The 19004-nt window shown below is 37.1% G+C and overlaps 1 protein-coding gene across 1 annotated transcript; it reads right to left on the reverse strand.

Annotated features, from left to right (window-relative positions):
- Nucleotides 1-11199: 11199 nt before the first annotated feature.
- On the reverse strand, nt 11200-14229 carry LOC145066409 (AT-rich interactive domain protein). The gene is made up of 2 exons (XM_079013645.1): nt 13742-14229; nt 11200-11497 (listed from the first exon to the last, which is right to left on the reverse strand). The coding sequence occupies exons 1-2, from the start codon at nt 14126-14128 to the stop codon at nt 11324-11326; spliced, it is 561 nt and encodes a 186-aa protein (XP_078869771.1). The 5' UTR covers nt 14129-14229; the 3' UTR covers nt 11200-11323.
- Nucleotides 14230-19004: the final 4775 nt, after the last annotated feature.

Here is a 19004-nt window from a genome sequence, read left to right on the forward strand (position 1 = left end):
ATGGTCCCAAACTCGAAATGGAATCTCCTAAAATCATATCTCAAGCCTAAACATGCATTGGAAGGGTTTTTAGGGCATTTTTACATGGAAAAAGGGTGTTTACGGCCTAAGCATGTGCTTGGGCCATAAACTCTATTTAATGCCCTAAATGTCATGGTTTTGATGCTCAAACACTCCTAGGTAAAATCCCTAACTAGTATCCAAGCTTAAAAGAAGGAAATTTGGGACTTTTGGCCAACTTTTGGGTGTTTACGGCCTAAGGAGGTTCTTAGGCCGTAAACTCCTTTTCCATGTCCCAATCATGTGATTTTTGAGCTATAAAGACAATAATGTATGTTTAGAACAAGTTAGGGTTGAAGATCTTACGTTTAGGAGCCGGAAATTGCGGTTTTGGAGCCGAAAACGAGCTAGAGAGAGAAAGTAGTGAGAGAGAGAATGTTTGAGTGGTAAAAGAGTTCAAGGAGGTGTTCAACTTCCTTATATATATGCCTCGGGTATTGCACCCGATACACGACTACCCGATGCTAAAGTTTAACGGGGTTTAAACTTTTTACCCGGGTTAAGTGGTTGAAAAATAATATAATTTTATTTCGTTAAATGGAACTAACATCAACGAGTTATATTTATTTTTACTAAAATGATAATCACATGAAATATAAATAAATAATTAAATATTTATTTATTTTACAACTCCAAATTACGGGACTTTTATAAATGGCATATTCCGTTAGCGGAAACGGAATCTTATAACAGACTTAACGTTGGGTTGTCACACATTGGGACTAAAAGTCTCTGATTTAACAATTTCAAAATGAATATACTTTTAGAATTGAAACAGTTTCTTGTTAAAAGTATGAGTACATACATACATACTAGTGTGGTATCTAGGACAGTACAAAGGTAAAACGAGGGGTTGGACACTACGAGTAGACCTTGGGGTATGTAATCAGACTTGGGATGAATATAGCCTGATCAACTATATTTATCCGAGATGTGACTAATGTATGCCAAGGTATGGTTGCGGTGAGCAACAAGCCTAAAAACTTCCCATACAAGAAAGTCACTAAGAACCAAACATAACATTTAAAATACTATAGGAGTATTTTGTAATAATATAACTTACATGAAAACTAAACAGATCTTTATTAGTAGGTCTATAGTTACTAAGTGGATACTCTAAGGTTATATATAACTTAGAGATCACAGACTTAGAATCCGTAGTCGTTGCCTTATTTCCTTTTCCTTGTTTGGATGTGGACCTAGGGTAGGATCACTTATTCGAAGGCCTATCATATCTTTGTTATATGTAATTAGTATGCACTATGTCATTATAGAAGTAACTAATGAGGATCAAACCCCTATAAGTATTTATAGGAATACGAATAATATACACTCCTTACCCCTCCTATTCTCGCACGTATGGCGTGGCAAGACTCTACGTACCAGACGACCCTACTTTCTGAACCAGGGAAATAGGGAATGATTAGGAGAAGAACCCGAAGAAGACCCCAATGAAGAACCTGAGGTAGAATCAGAAGAGGAACCGGAAGTGATCAACCCTCCATACATAGCTAGGGTTCCCATGAACCAATTCGACTACGTCGGACCTATGCCCCGTTGGGCAACCGTGATCGAGGGTTGTAGTCTACAGCAACGTCAGCGATCATCATTTGGAGAGCAACAAGGTTGCTATGACCTCAACCACAGGGGAATGACTGGCAGAGCCCTCCCGGCAAAGACCCAGCAGGTCGCGAACATCGGGGATCAAAATAAGGAGACTATGAATCAAGTCCGGGAACTGCGTGCTACTACAGTCACTACCATCTCACGTACCCAAGATTCGGAAGGAGACTGCTACTTCAGAGACCAACTTCATGATGACCTCATCGCCACTCGGGCGAAGGCAAAAGAGCAACGAGGTAGGCACATGGCACTCGAAGAGGGAATGGTTGTAACCAAGCGTCAATGGGCGGAGCTGCAAGGTAAATCGACTATGTCTCGGACATCACAAGGGACGGACCGTCGGGAGTAGAGTTCATACTGCTCACGAGACCTTGTAGATTAGGTTCCTGAGTATGAAATGCTACTTCTCTATTATAGATGTGAGCTCAATCCTACAATTTCAGTGGGTATACTGATCGGGAGATTTAATTGCTATCAAAACTTTTCCCTTCAATGAGATGGTGTGGACCTGCATCGAGGTCAAGGTCTTCTCTGAAATTAAGATTTCTAGAATCATATTAACAAAATAGGCTTACGATAGGCCCATTAGACTTGAGAGTCTATTAAGTTTTACTCATACAATTAAGCAAACATCAAGTGGTCGTAAGAAGGATCTAGCTTAAATCACATTACAAGGTTTCACTTGGATACAGAACTACCAGAATTCATGATGTTTATTTTATATAGATATTCATTATGAATTGTTTTCAGATCACCATAAAGACCGGAATACAATACACTTAGAACTAAGATAAACTTAGCTAGATAACTCACGATGCATAGGCCTTTCTAACGACTCATTATCATTTCACCTTTAAACATCTTGGTTGAAAGGTGACTTCTTCGTAGACCTATAGGGTGCGATCATAACATCACTAATGCACAGGATCCCATTAGAACCCCCCCCCCCTCAGTCAAGTGTGTTTGGGCAAAGATAGTAACTAGGATGGGTAAACCTAACCCTCGTACAGAACCTACCGCTACCCATTTCCATAACTCCCTCTCGGGAGTGGTTAGCAGGAACACTAAGAATAGTGCAACGAAGTGCAAAAAAAAAATTTATATATGTGAATATAAATCGTAGGAATGAACTTGAGATGATTATCCCCACTCACGAAGTCGTTTTTCATTATGATACAGAGCTATGTATTCACCAAGAGGCAACCAACCCACTAGTAAGGCGCCAACCCTGCAGATAGACTCTGCTACTTTTCAAGCTGCAGTCACGGCAGCCGTGACAACCGTCATGGCGCAACTCAATGCTAACAACGCCAGCAGAGGTGAAGGTGGTGTCGGAAATACTAACTGCAGTAACAGTCAAGGACACCAGCGGGTGTCCACCAGCGAAGGCGTCTCAAACCACAAGCCAAAGAGCAAGAAACGAAAGTTTTGGGACAAGAAGAATCGCACTCTAACTCAAAAACTCGCTAAAAGACAACAATCTGTGGCTGCCCCGGTAATTACAACAGCAGTCACAACACATGCCTCGGCATCAGCCACAACATCTGTCACTCAAGCACCAGATAGACGATATAGGGGGACACTTCCAAAATATAACAAGTGTAGCTACCATCACACCGGAGCTTGCCGGATTCTACACTGTATCAACTGCAACAGGAAAGGACATACCGTCCGCTTCTGCAGGACCCCGACCCAACACATTGCTCCAACCACCAAAACTGGTGTAAGTCCAGTATGCTACCTATGCGGTGAAACGAGACACTTCAAGAGGGACTGTCCAACCAAGAAGAATGACGGAGAAACAGGAGGAGTTTGACAACTGAACCGGTAGAAGCAACAGGGAACCTTATTAGGACTTTTGTAATGTTTCCAACGACAAAAACGTTTAAGTATCATATGTTTGTAATGAATTTGGTATGTTCTAAAATATTTGTCTTTGTAAAAGTAGTCAAAATACTCTCTCGTTCAGTCAGATCAAAACCCATATGCGTATCGAGTGATCATCGAGAGATTCGTTAAGGTCCATAATATGAAGCATCATCGCTAACTACCAAAACACATATGCTATTAATACTAGTTGTTGCAGTGAGAATCGTCTGCAGTAATAATAACACAGAACAACACAAAACATACTAACAAGAAACACAGGAAACTCTATCTCCCTAACAAATATTTCGTTCGAATGCAACTTAACACATATTTTACTAGGAAGGTTTTGATAACGACATTCAATTTGGATTGGTTTAGACCTCACCTTCCCAATTAAATGTACTAAAGAAAGACCCTTCACCTAACTCTCTAAATATCAAAACCCCCGTCTCTTATAAACACAAATCCGACGTGGACCTAAGGGTCATCCCTCGTTTCGAAGCCTTGAAGTACTCAAGAGAGGAGTATTATGTCATCCGACTATTTTACCAAACTCAATTATATACGACCTATAAGCACGAGTTAATGATAGATGGACCAGGTATGAGTCCTACCATGAACTTCGAGATAAGGCTACCCAAAAGAGCGAATGGATATTTTACCATTCCAATTAGTCCAGCCATATATATCAAACCCCTACATTACCCTACCGACCTAGACAGCAGAAGAGAGGGTGAAAATCTGCTGGAACGACAAGCAAGAATCAAAAACCACATAAAGAGAGAAGTAAGAAACCGCCTTCCGAATACAAAGTCAGGACCTACGCAATGATTAGGAGTCATCACTAACACCTCAAGACAACTAAAGACGTACGATGTCGGCTAGATTACGCACGACCTCGAGTTAGGAGAGGTAGTATTCACCCCAGAGACTTAGGGGCACTACCTCCATAACACGAAGCGTACAAACTCCATCAATCATAAGAATCAAGAAGCCAAGAGCGGCAGGACATGTTATCCCATGAACCGGATCTAGACACCGAAGTAAATGGAATCAGAAGTGGCGTCATGAACAAAGCACATGAAAAATCGCTACTCCCTTCATCCAGGCTCGAACAAGATGTGTCTGGACCTCAAACAGTAACATTGGTGGCCGAATAAGAAAGTTGGCATCGCTACACATGTGGGCAAGTATCGGACTTGTGCCAAGGTCAAGGTAGAACAATAACATACTTCGAGTTCCTACGAACAACCAATGATAACCGAAAGAAAGTGGAAACGGAGAGCCATGAACTTCACAACCAAGTTACTCAAGTCAAAGGGTGGTTACAACACCCTTTGGGGTAATTGTTGGTAGGTCGACCAAATTCGCGCACTTCCTATCAATCAGAGGAACCAGCAAAGTGGAGAATTCGACTAGAACATACATCAAAGAGATCCCAAGACTGCATGGTGTGCCAATCTCCATTATCTTAGACAGAGATAGTAGATTCACTTCGCGGTTTTGGCAGTTTTACAAAAATCTCTGGGAACTAGGCCGGACATGAGTACAGCTTACCATCCACAAACCGACGGGCAGAGCGAGCGAACCATACAGACATTGGAAGACATGTTGAGAGCATGTGTGATAGACTTAGGTAAAGCATGGGATACCCATTTACCACTTATCGAATTTCCATACAACAACAACTATCACACCAGCATCAAAGTTGCTCCATTCGAAGCTCCTTATGGTCGCAAGTGCCGATCACCCCTATGTTGGTCAGAAGTGGGGGACACTCAGCTAGCTAGGGGGCAAGTTCCTAATAGCACCCTCACTGGCCCCGAAATCATAAGAGAGGCCACAGAAAAGATTGTTCAAATTCGGGAAAGATTGAAAGCATCCCAGGATCGGCAAAAGAGTTACGCGGATAAGCGATGCAAACCATTGGAATTCCAAGTCGGAGATCGAGTACTACTGAAAGTTTCCCCTTGGAAAGGAATGATACGTTTCGGTAAACGTGGGAAACTAAACCCAAGGTACATTGGACCGTTTGAAATCCTTGCCAGGATTGGTCCCGTGACGTACAAACTTCGATTACCACAAGAACTAAACCAAGTACATCCTATTTTTTACGTGTCAAACCTAAAGAAGTGTATGTCCGACGAGACTCTCGTGATACCCTTTGACGAAATTGAAGTTAATGAGAGTCTCCACTTCGTGGAAGAACTAGTCGAGATCATGGATCGAGAGATCAAACGAACAAAACAAAGTCATATTCCCATCGTGAAGGTTCATTGGAACGCTAAGCGAGGACCCGAGTTCACTTGGGAACGCGAGGATCAGAAAAAATAAATAAATAAATAAATAAAAATATACCCACATCTCTTCCCGAACTCTTGAAGTCCCAGCCAAAATGCAAATTTCGAGACGAACTTCCTTTTAACGAGGGGATGATGTGACAACCGTCAAATTTTGGGTAAGTTAAAGTCAAATAAAGTCAACGATTTTAACCGGTCAACCCAATTAACCCTGGTATACTAGGGATTTCGCTAGATAATTACAATACAGCTTGCTATTCTAATAAGAATTCATCAATTGAAAAGTGGTATATCTAGATCCCCTTAACTTAAAATTGTGGTAAGTAATGAATTCAACCAATAAAACAATGTTGCATACTCATCGGGAGTGTGTAAGACCCTTAAACATGGCTTAACGTGACATACGGACCTTGCATGGCGAAGCCAAACACTCAGAAAGGTCACAAAAGAAACCTCTCCCAAATCTCTTTAAGTATGTGAAACCTCTCCCAAATCTCTCTAAGTATGTGAAATCTCTCCCAAATCTCTCCAAGAATGTAGAATCTCTCCCAAATCTCTCTCCATATGTGAAATCTCTCCAAGATTGTGAAATCTCTCCCAAATCTCTCTTCGTATGAAAAATCTCTCCAAGATTGTGAAATCTCTCCCAAATCTCTCTCCATATGTGAAATCTCTCCAAGATTGTGAAATCTCTCCCAAATCTCTCTTCGTATGAGAAATCTCTCCAAGATTGTGAAATCTCTCCCAAAATCTCTCTCAAAACCCCTTTCGATTTATTTTGATCATTTGGGGGCATCCCGGTACTTAGTTTGATGAGAAACCACTCAAAGAGGGGAGATATTTTGGAAAATAGCCCCTTAGGGCTGAAGCCTCTCTATAGGGGCCAAGTCCTCTTGGATCCCAGGCGACATGAACTGAGTCTGAGGCCCTTGAGCAGTCGCAGTCTTCAGACCGCAATGGGGTAGCCGCAGCAAGCTGACCGCAGCCAGCAAGCCGCAGCAAGCCGACCGCAGCCAGCGAGCCTCGCCTCCTGACCGCATCGGACCTCCCCCTTCGGACCGCAGCCCCTTTTTCCTTTCGGATCCACTTTAGCAGCCTAACCCCTGCTCCAGATCTAGTGCTGTTAAGGCCGGAGTCACCCTCCTAACTTCGGATTTTGCTACTTTCCACCCGGTTTTCGACCACGACTCCGTTTTAAGCCCATTTTTCATCATTTTAACGCGGAATTTTCTCCAAAAATCATATTTTAACATATAAGACCCTAAATATTCATAATATAAACATATTTTTATGGAAATATTTATTTAAGAATAAAATCCATTAAGGGAGATCATGAGGTGGAGTGTGAATCTTGCCATAATATTTGACACAAACAACCACCCCATACTCATTCCTTTGACCAGCTATTGTACTCCCCACCACTCCTAGTCACCTTATGGTACTTTCCTACTCTTTTCCCCCAGCAAATCCATATCCAAAGAGTTGGAAAAATCTCCTCTCACTCTTCATTTCTCTCATTTCTCTCATTTCCACCCAAGGAACAAACACCTTTTCTCTCAAACTCTCTCCCTCAAATTCGAGATTCAAGGCTGATCATCAAGTTTTTTACACTCTTGGTAAGTATAATTCATCCCCCTTGTGTTAATTACACTTCCCTTTACTCATATCATAGAATGCTTATACAAATTCTATCAATTTGGTGTTAGATTCTCGAAAATCTCTAGGCATGTTCAAGTGTTCTTGAGTTGAACACTTCTCACCTCCAACACTCATCTACTTAAACCACTCAAGGTAAGTTCATACCCCTGTATTTTCATGTTTTCTTAAGTTTTTAGTGGGTGGGGGGATACAAGTTAAAACACCAAGAACATAACTAAACTTTTCTAGCAGCTTTCATCAGAAAAGTTGGACTCCATTCACGGACTGTTTTGGACAACTTAAAAATTTTAGTTTTCAAAACTGTATTAGGTGCAAATAGTTCAAGTTCTTAGCTTTAAGATGACTACTTGCACATCTCCATACGATGTTCCTACAATTTATGGTGATTTTTACAAAACTGCTTATCACTGTAGCTACGAATCCGGACCAGTCTGTGAATATGAGCATTTTTGCACAAGTTAGAGACATATAAAAATCATAATAAAAATTATGAACAAACTAGAAACATTTTCAAAACTTCCAGAATTTACGGATTTTGATTTGGACCTTTAATGAATTTTATATGAATTTTATATGAATTTTCTAAGGACAGCAATATATATTGTTAACAACAGAAAAATGTCATCATTTACATTTCACCTTGTAACATGTTGAGCAAGGTGTATATCTTTATGTGAATACATGTTATTGCAATATATGACATTTTGTCTTAGTATATAGACATGCATTAGTTAACAAATGGAGTTTGATATATAAAGAACATGAAAGATAACAAATTGTTATAACCAAAGTACCGGATTTTTTTATATAAAAGGGGTACATTACAAAGTACCGGGTCCTCATGTAAACGGGGTACATTACAAAGTACGGGTCAATCTTAATATAGTTATAGTGACTCACATAGGGAGTCAACAAAACTTAAAGTATACGGGATTTTATAAATCAAAAAGGGTTTTTATGTTGATTTAAAGCCACCTTTAATAACAAATAGTAAATTCGTTAATGACTTTTGTGAGACATTCGCTTCACATTACCAATAAGTCTTGTATTGTAACCAGAGTCTCCTCGAGGTAGAGCGTGATAGTTGTATATAGATCTATATTAGGTCTGACAAACCCACACCTGAGCTGCTTGCAACAGCTAGACCGGCAGGTCTGAGGTGACAAATGTCATAACAGTTCCGACGCCTGAAGAACGTCGTTTCAGGCCAACTAGGTCATAACATGGTTATAATAGCTCACATTAAGTATTAACAAACATAGAATTTACGGGGAATTCATTGAAATCAAACGACTTTATGTACATTTAAACTTGCATTATTTTATCATAAGTATAACAAATTACTTGTACACTTCGGTCTTTGGGTTTTAAGACTACTTTTACATATTAAGGAAAGTATTGGATTTTTTTTTCTAGAACAAACTCTACTTTTACATATTAAGGAAAATATTGGATTTTTCTGCAACAAACACTACTTTTACATATTAAGGAAAATATTGGATTTTTCTGGAACAAACACTACTTTTACAAAAAAAAAAAAAAGCTTTTCATAAACTGCCTACAAATGTTTATGAACTCACCAACCTTTGTGTTGACACTTTTTCAAACAACTTGTATTCTCAGGAAATTACTAAACAGGTAACTGAATGCTTTTGAGGATGGGACGTTAAGGCGTCAAGCATTTCATATTTTGTCAACATAATGTAATTGATTTGGAAACATGTAACTCTTACAATGATGTAATTTCTTCAATTATATATTATGATTGGTTGTGTTTACTTTGATCACTATTGCAATTGATGTTATGATACTACACATGAAGTCCTCCACCCCCGGACGTTTCCGTCATCCTTGGTTTGGGGTGTGACAGTTTTATACAAACAAATTACATTAAACAATTTCAAACGTTTTCTTCATACTTATGCAAACAATGACATTAAATACTTATGAACTCACCAGCTTAAATGCTGACCTACGCTTTCAAAATAACTTGTATTCTCAGGTCGTCAGTAGACAGATACCGATGTCAGGTTTCGAGAAGACGAAGCTTATGTCAAGACTCGTCTTTTATTTTGATTATCCTGTTTATGTCATAATACTATGAAAGAACACATATGTACTAAACTATACTATTAATGCAATGGATGATGTTGTTGCTTGTTTACTATTTTACATTGTTATGATACTGTGCATGAAGTCATCCACCCCCGAACGTTTCCGCCATTCCGGTTTGGGGGTGTGACACGTTCCCCCTGTGAGGTCAGCGCTTACGTATTTTTATCTGATGAACGATGAGATGGCTCTGGTCGAAGAACGCAGGGCATTCCTTTAGGGAACACATGGCGTTCCTTCTTGGACCAACCTCAGATTTTGTGCCCCAAACTTGTAAAATCTGCAACTTTCACGTACGAGCTCCGATTTTGATGTTCTTTATATCCACACGTAGGTGAGAAAATGTTCTACAACTCTTGTTTAGACTCCCTCGGCTAATTCTGACTTTATTTTTAATAATATATTTTTAACAGGTCGGGACTGGAAAAGTCCGTTAAAAATCCATAACTTCTTCATCTGATGCCCGTTTTCGGCAGTCTTTTTACCGTTGTATTACCATTGACGAGATCTTCGATTCTCGTTTAGGTCACGTTGGCTAAAAGTCGCTCGATCTCTATTTCGAGTTTTTAGCTGTCTACCGCTGTGTTCGAAACTTCGAAAAATCATAACTTCCTCATATGAAGTCAGATTTGGGCGTTCTTTTTATGTATGTTTACGGTTTTGGGATATCTACGACTTTCATTTAGATACCTAAGGCCAAAAAGTATTTTATTGGAATTTAGTATTTTATGCTTAACAGTGTTTTACCGGTTGCAAATCTTCGATTTGTCATAATTTCTTCATTATAACTCGAATTTTTGTGTTCTTTATATTTTTTGAAACCTTGTTACGATATCTACCACTTAGTATACTCAAACTGAGCTTTTTGAACATATCATTTTTGACCTGAATTTGACTGGTGTTACAGATTGAGTGAGAAAGGTGAATTGGGGGGGAGGGGGGGTGGGGGGACCACATATTAGAGAAGGCAAGGGATTTTTTTTGTCATTTTCCTTTTTGTTCTATTGTGTTCCACCATTTTGAGTGGGACTAAAATATGGTAAATTAGTCCTATTTTGACTTGGTCAATAACTTATTTTGTCTCGGTCGCATCCATGCGAAACAGTAACCGAAAGTTGTCTGTTTTGTTTTGTCCAGTCCGGTGTTATGCATCAAACAGCATCTTAATGTTTTGTAAGGACCAAAAATAAGAAAGAAATCCAATATGGCCAGTCACGGTAAAAAAAAAAATAATAAAAATAAAAGATGGAAAAACACCAAATTTATCACAAACCATCAACAATCCGCGCAATATATTCTAAACTTAACCGAGACCAAAAACATGAAATTACTAACAAATGCACGGTGATAGATCCAATAATACACAGCTGTAAAAAGTGACCCATGGTTTAGATTATCAATATAAAAAATAAAAATAAATAAATAAATAAATTTAAAAAAAAAAGGTATAATCAACTTCGTGTTGCATTATCACCAAAAACATTTACGTAGGAACTCTAATAAAAAACATTAAGGAAAAAAAAAAAAAAAAAAAAAAAACTTTTACACTATTGAAATTTCAAATTACGCATGTGGATACAGTTTGAACATTGGTACCTTAAAACATTCCACAACTATATCATACATTAAAGAAGAAACTTGTTTTAGCAACAAAGTACATTACCTTTAACAATCTTTGCTTTTGTTTGCACAAATACTACTTATTCCAAACTAGGAGCCTCTTCAGTAGGGTTGGACTCAAAAACATCCGGACTTGATGCCTCCGGTTCTTCTAACAAGTCCCTTGATTGAATTGATTCCTTATATGCTGGAGTCTCTTTAAAATCTGTCGCGCCTTCATTATATGTTGCCACAGCAATACCACTAGAAACTAACTGTGACGCAAAACAAAATTATATAATATCTGTTAATGCGTTTTAAAGGCATCCACAACGCATTGAACTTGGTAAACTTTAATAGATTGGCACATCAAAATTTCAGTTTTCATACAACTTTACTGTTTAATTCATATAAGGCATTGAATTCTACAAATTTCAGTAGATCATATTACAAAAAAAAAAATTAAAAATTAAAAAATTAAAAAGTTTGTTGTTTACTCATTGAACAGTTTAATGGTCATTTTTTTATTGGTAAAGAAGGGCGGCACCTCCACTAAATTCAATAAAAATAAATAATTAATATAATAGCAAGTTGTGGTAAATAGCATCCTACTATGGTCCAGAATCAATCATACATGCACATAATAGATAGTAAAAACATTTGAACCTAACTCTCTCTCTCTCTCTCTCTCTCTCTCTCTCTCTATATATATATATATATATATATATATATATATATATATATATATATATATATATATATATATATATAACAAATGGTTTTCTTAAAGTTCGATAGTTCTGTTAACAATCACTTATTATGTCTTCTTATAGGCACAATATTTTTATCTTTTTCTCAATCTAATTAAGAAAGTAATTTTTTAGAGGCAGTATGCAGTATGCACCACGTTTATTTGAAGACCAAATATGTATATTAAATGTTTGTCTATACAACAATGTAACATTTTTTTAACAGTCTAGGCAATTATGTTTCACTTTTTTAGTAACATATATAAGGGAAAATGAATTAAAAGGGTAAGATATTTTTTGTTTTGTACATATTTAGTCATTGAATTTTTTTTGTCCATATTTTCCCCTTAAACTTGTTATCTTGTACACAATCAATCCTTATGGCTGGTAAGTTGTTGTTGGTTTAACTTGTTTCCGGCATTCTTTGCAGCTCTGGCGAGACTCCGGTCATCTTCTCCGGCCAACATGAGTTTTCTGGCGATTGCAAACCCACAAATCAAGATTTGGCTTCTACACCTTCAAACCCCCAGCAAAATTTCAACCGAAAATCTTGAATTCCAGCCCCACTTTGTGGGTATCCCTCTGGCAGTGGCAGCACAGAGCAAGCAAACCAACAGGCTCCTCAAAACTGTGACCTTCGATTTTTAATCTATCAACAAGGGAGAAGGGTGGTGGTGTTAAGTGAGGTGATGGAAAGAAAAACACAGGCAATTGCTATGGTGGGTGTAGCAGGTGGTGATGATGATGGTTATAGGTGGTGTGATGAGGCAGCCAGTTGTATAGGGCGTAGATAGGTATGGCAGGAGGTGGTTCCAGTGGTTTGGTTAGTTTGGTGTTCGAAGATAGTGATGTTTTCGGTGGTTGAAGATGTTCGAAGGGAGGTGGTTTACCGTGGTATAAATTGGTATAAGGTGGACAGAACAATATAGCAGGAACGGTGTTGAAGTTCTTGGCAGATTGAAGACTCGATGGTCGGTTGTGAATGGTGATGCAGGTGGGTTTGAAGGTCTAGAAGGTAGATATCAATTTGTGGTTTTGAAATTGTTGGAAATCTCATGTTAGCTAGAGACTCGTCAGAGAAGATGACCGGAGAGTCACCGGAAGCCGGCTAAACCCACACCAACCGGTTATAAGGATCGTTTGTGTACAAGATAACAAGTTTAATGGGCAAATATGGACAAAAAAAAACATCCCATGACGAAATGTGTACAAAACAAACAATATCTTACAATTTTAAGTCATTTTCCTTTTATTTAATTGATAAAGTGTATGAAATCATGTTTCAAATTGGTTAGATAAGTTACACTTAAAATATTGCATTTTTTTTCTTAAAATCAAACCTCTTTGGATATTTCATATAAAATTTGTTGTATAAATTATAAATAACAAGCAAAATGTTATGTCTTTTGTACCATAAAAAGCATTTTTGTACATATTGTAAAAAAACAAACCAAATACAAGTAATTTCTCTATCATGATGTTCTTCCTAGAATAATCGGAATCTGTCACACCATTCACATTCAATTTATCCATCAAGATGTTCAATTGTTCAATATTTTACACATTCGATATATTTGTATGTATGGTTTCCTGTAATAATCAGAACATACGACCGCTTTCACGCATCTGAGAAGTAATTTATCATCTACCAGGAAAATGAGTTGCAATTTGCATATCCAAACATAGCATAAACCAAATAAATAATCAAAATCAGTTAAATCAAACCAAATAGAAGACAGTGTGAATTACTACTGGGAATGGAGAAATTACCGCAAAAACGATTCCAAAAGCCCACAAGTACTCAATGACGAATCCAAAACCATCCCATTGAGGCCCTTCCCAAAAATCCGGCTCAAGTCCGGGAAGATCCGGCAACACATATCCATCAAAATTCTCTACCTCCGTCGCATCAACGGTTCCAATTGCACCATCGTTAAACTCACCGGATGATTCATCTTCTCTGGTCGAGGTCGACCCTCTTTTGTTCTTGCTGTCGAATTTTCCGGTTCTAGACGAGAGTTTCTTGGCAGCTAAAACGATGTGAAGAGGTGTTCTAGATGAAGGAGGATGGAGGAGGACTGGACGGTGTAAAGGGAAACGGTTGTATGGTGCTATTGTGGAAGGGTTGCATAGCATCCGGCCACTATTCAGAGCCATTACAGTTGCTGTGGCTGAGAGTAGTACGGTTTTGGTGGGAGGGAATATGTTATCGGATTGGGTTTTGGACTTTGGTGGATAAGAAAACAAGGCAAACGGGTTCACAAGTATGACCCGGTTTTAATAGGAAAATTAGAAAGACGATCCCTACGTTTCATAGATAGAGTTGTTAAGATAGGCGGTACGGATAGTAATAAAATTGTGAATCGTCATCATAGGACGGATACTTCATGTGCACTAACCAAATCCGAACCGAATTAGCAAAAAAACCGAACCAACTCGAACCGTATAAAGGGGCTGATTGGTAAGATCCGAATTTTTAAGAGATCTGAATTCCTAAGAGGGTCAGAATTTGTAAGGTCTGAATTTTGAACATGCTTGTTTAAAACCTCTGAATTTTTGTGTTTCATTATAAAAATAACCATTTTACCCTTCTGCATTATTTTTTGCAAAATTATAAAAACACCATACAAAATCCAACTTAAACATAAATCAAAATTAACAATCAAACATAAATATTTGAGATATCTATCCAATTATAACAATCAAAATTGTTTTGTTTTAAATTGTATGCTAATATTGATCACATTACATAAATTGATGTTAACATATCTACATACAAATGCACCAATCCAAATAAACTTAAAAACTGCAACAATACATCAAAAAAATCACAGTGAAAACTGTATCCATTATTACCCTCATCTTGATAGCATCTTGGTCATTATCAATCACTTATATCAACCAAACAAAGAATACATCAGATTTTATCATCCACATTGAACATTTTAAGATAGAATATTAACAGATCTACATACAATCAATTGTTATCATCCAAGGTTTCTTTTCTGCAAAAAGATTTAAGACAAATAAATTTAAATAAATCATAAATTGAAACAATTTCAATCAGGCATTTCATCAAATGGTTTATATACACACCTAAATTTCATCAAATGGTTTATATACACATAAAATAAACATGGGAAAGAAGCTATAGCTTATAAATCAAACAAAATCAAACCAAAATCAACAACATTTCATCAAAATCAATCAAAAATCAGCAACATTTCATCAAAAAATCAACAATATCTCATCATAATCAAACCATATTTCAAACCAAATAAATAATTTCAGCAACATAACCATAAATTCAACAATTTTAGAACCGACTACAAGCATTTCAACAAGTTTTACAACTGATTTCAAGGCCATTTCACCGGTTTCAGCAAGAAAATCAAAAGAAAACATGAGATTATAAAGAAGAATACTGATTTTCAGAAGATTAGGTGTGTTGCGACTGTGCGAAGTGCTTTATGACGGAGATGCTCAACGGAGGAGGTGTGCGGCGACCTGAGGGATGCCGAAGCCGGTCCTTTGACGTCCGAGATGCAGGGGTGGAGCACAGCCGGAGCCGACGATGACGGCGATTGTAGCGAGGAACGGAGAGGACACCTGCGACGGAGATGGCACGGAGGAACGGAGCTTCAACGGATGGCGATGTAGGATTTGGCAGTGTGCATCGATGAGAAAGAAAAAGGTGGAGGCATGGTAGAGAGAAGAAAAGAAAGACGTGAACTGGGCAGTTTTGTCAAAAAAAAATTCAGACGCGGATATAAGTCTGAAAAATTAAGAGCCTTTTATCCGATTCAGATGTATTTTTTAAGAGGTTACCAAACGAGCTACATCTGAATGTTTAAGAGGTTACCTCTTAATTTTTCAATTAAGAGGTAAACAAACGGGACCAAAGGCGGGTAACCACGGTTCAGTTCACGGGTACCTGCTAAATATAAAAAACAAATACAATCAAAATTACAAACTCCATTCCAACGATTAACGATTTCTTTCTAAAAATTAGTAAGTTCAAGAGTTATAAAAACATAATGAAGTTCAAATAGCATACATTATAATTGGTATAATAAATATAAAAATAAAAGTATAAGAAAACATAATGTAAATGTGTAAATTTGGAATTGTCGATCATGATTTTTGTTTGGGATATGGCTAACAGTTCAGTTGAAATGAATAATATTTTTTTAATATATATATATATATATATATATATATATATATATATATATAGAGAGAGAGAGAGAGAGAGAGTTATGTTCCAGTGAGAACATTTTTCCCGTGAGAACATTTGAGAACAAATTTAAACCACTCATTTATATTATTGAAAATTTAAAGTTTAAACTAAAAAAACCCCACCTGGATCGTATCATTTACCCAAACCACCCCACTAAGGTCCGATACTCTCTCCCATTTTCTCCTATCTTATATGAAGGACCACCGTGGGAATCACCGAACTGTTGACGGAACCACTGGACCACCGCCGCTTGAACCACCGGATTCCCGCTTTTTTCACTCGCTGAAGATTGTCTTATTCACCACCTTCATCCAACTGTACTTCTCCGATTGAAAGCCAACTCCTACCGTCGAACGCCACCTCCCACCGTATGAAACCACCTCCTTCTGTCTCTCATCTTCTTGAACCACCTATCTTTGTCTATCCTCATCACGAACCATCTCCCTCCGCCTCTCCTCCCCGACGAAAAGGTTTTTCGGCCTCGTTTCATCAATCACCAGTTCCGATGCTTCGATTTCACCAAATCTAAAGCAGAAAGCCAACAAATGTAGTGGCGTGCGGCGGTGCTTGAGTTATTGCTAACCGCTTGGTTGGTTCAGAAGCTGTCGATGTCTCCGGTTAAGTTGTTGAATTATTGTGTCGCTTTCTACAAAGATACAATTGGAGCCGAGGAGATTAATCACATTAGTCATTCGAATAGAAAGGTTGATCAGGAGCTTCCACTTTTTCTCTCTGCTAAGATTAAGCTCAATTCCTCTAGTATTCTCGTTTCTAACATCTTTGATGATTCTAATACTACTCTGTGAGTATTATATTTCTTCTTATATTAGATTATTATCAAATATTACTTATGGTTAATATCATGATTTGCTATGCATTTTCTAAGATCTGAGGATAAAGATCAGGGGCAGAACTCAATAGGGACATAGGACTATGGCCCTCTCGTGTTATTTAGCTTCAAAGTAATTATATGATACTAATTTTAACCCTAGAAATAAGAAAAGGAGAATATATTTTGGTTCCTTATTTTGGAGCAGGCATCGAATATATTTGGTAATTGTCCTCTATTCCTTACACATATTTGTTCTTATGAGTTCTGAATGACGTCAAATACATACTTGATGGATGATTAGTGATTATTGTTGTTAATATTGTTGCTTCATTACTCTTTCATTTGGGGTAATTAACTTCTATCTTGTTTCATATAATATCATAGACATTGTGATAGCTTATAGATTTTTTGAACACCGAGTGTTCGATGAAATGCCTCAATGAAAAAACCTCCAGAAATAAATCAAGAATAAGGTGGTGTATTTATTGTTGCAGTCTGTAGGTGCTTGTTGATGGTTTTTTTTGCTGAAACAACATCATTTTGATGTCTCTGTTTAATTTGCCTCTGTTTTTTTATTGGACTTCATTTCCCCAAACATATTCAACAACTTGAATGTTTGGTTGTTGAGATTATAAATTGGATTTTATATTCTTGCATAGTTTCCCCAAACATATTTTGATATCTTTGTTTAATTTGCCTTTGTGTAGGACTCGAAATAGGTGACTTAAAGAGCTTAATGGGTTAAGTTGGCAACTTAACCCTAATAAGTATGAAAGTGACATTTTATTTGAAAATCCTTTAATTTGAACCCTCATTAAGCCAAACATTAAGGCCTTTAGGTTAAATTGAATTTCACATCTCTATAGCCTAATAAGTAACCAACAATCATGTTAAAAGTGATAAACTTAAGGCTTAACCATTAATTCCTTAATATAACACCAAAAATGATTTAGAAGATTTTATGATCAATTTTCCCAAATTTGTCCTCCAACTTCTAAAATCCGTGCATGTCAATACGAACATCTAGAAATCATGAGACTTAGTTTTCTGGAAACTTAGTGTGTCTACTTTCTTCAAACTTTGAATCACATTTTGAAATTCTAACTCCTTGAGGGGTAAAATTGGAAATCTTCTCAGGCTGGTCCATGTTATCACAAATTTCATGCACTGTCTTCAAAAAATGATAATAAATTCATCAGAACTCCAAATGCCAAAATTCCAAAGCCTATAGTTAGATATGGATGTATAGTTTACAACGTATAAAGGGCCTAATGTAATTCTTAGTAGATTGATACAGTTTACTCCAAGAGTGTTGAGTGGTCCAAAAAATGACAGCTAAAAGTTACCAACTTGTAAATTTAATATAAAATAAGCCAAAAATCATTAGAATGAGATCTTTATATTTCTGAAAAGATAAAAGGGGGAACTTTACCAGTATTATTTTATCAAAATTTAAAAATGGGTTGAAAGGTAATAAAACATATCCCAAACATAGGACTACAATCAAAGAGAAAATAAGGAAATATGTGCATAAGTTTTATGAGATTAATACAACAAACACAAGCTAAATAATGTTATAATTTTTGTGTAGGTTCTCGGAAAGGAAATGATCCATCTTGCTCATGCTAGCTAATTTTCAAGATCAAGGAGGTGAGTACTAACTCTCCTTTTATGGAGGCATGACTTGTTTTATGTTATTGTTAATAGATACCCTAATAACATGTGATTATGTGTATCTAATCACATATGATTTATGTGGCTAAGATTCTTTTCACGTTCTTGATTCAATAATCGTTTTTTTCACTTTAATAATATGTGATTACTTACATTTAATCAGATGTGATTATATGTTTCTAATAACATATGATTTTATTTGGATAAAACAAATATCGTCTATTTAAATCATATGTGATTAGATACATACAATCACATGTAATTATATACGAACGCGAAAAAAAAAT

Source organism: Lactuca serriola, chromosome 8 (assembly GCF_051521515.1).
Source record: "Lactuca serriola cultivar US96UC23 chromosome 8, Lser_US96UC23_V15, whole genome shotgun sequence".
Classification (NCBI taxonomy): domain Eukaryota; kingdom Viridiplantae; phylum Streptophyta; class Magnoliopsida; order Asterales; family Asteraceae; genus Lactuca; species Lactuca serriola.

What these genes read in the sequence shown, in the direction of transcription:
- LOC145066409 (XM_079013645.1), bottom strand. Translation starts at nt 14,128, where the DNA reads ATGGCTCTGAATAGTGGCCGGATGCTATGCAACCCTTCCACAATAGCA. An exon ending in CTTTTGGAATCGTTTTTGCG is followed by an intron (nt 11,498 to 13,741) that starts GTAATTTCTCCA and finishes TTTGCGTCACAG; the next exon opens with TTAGTTTCTAGTGGTATTGC.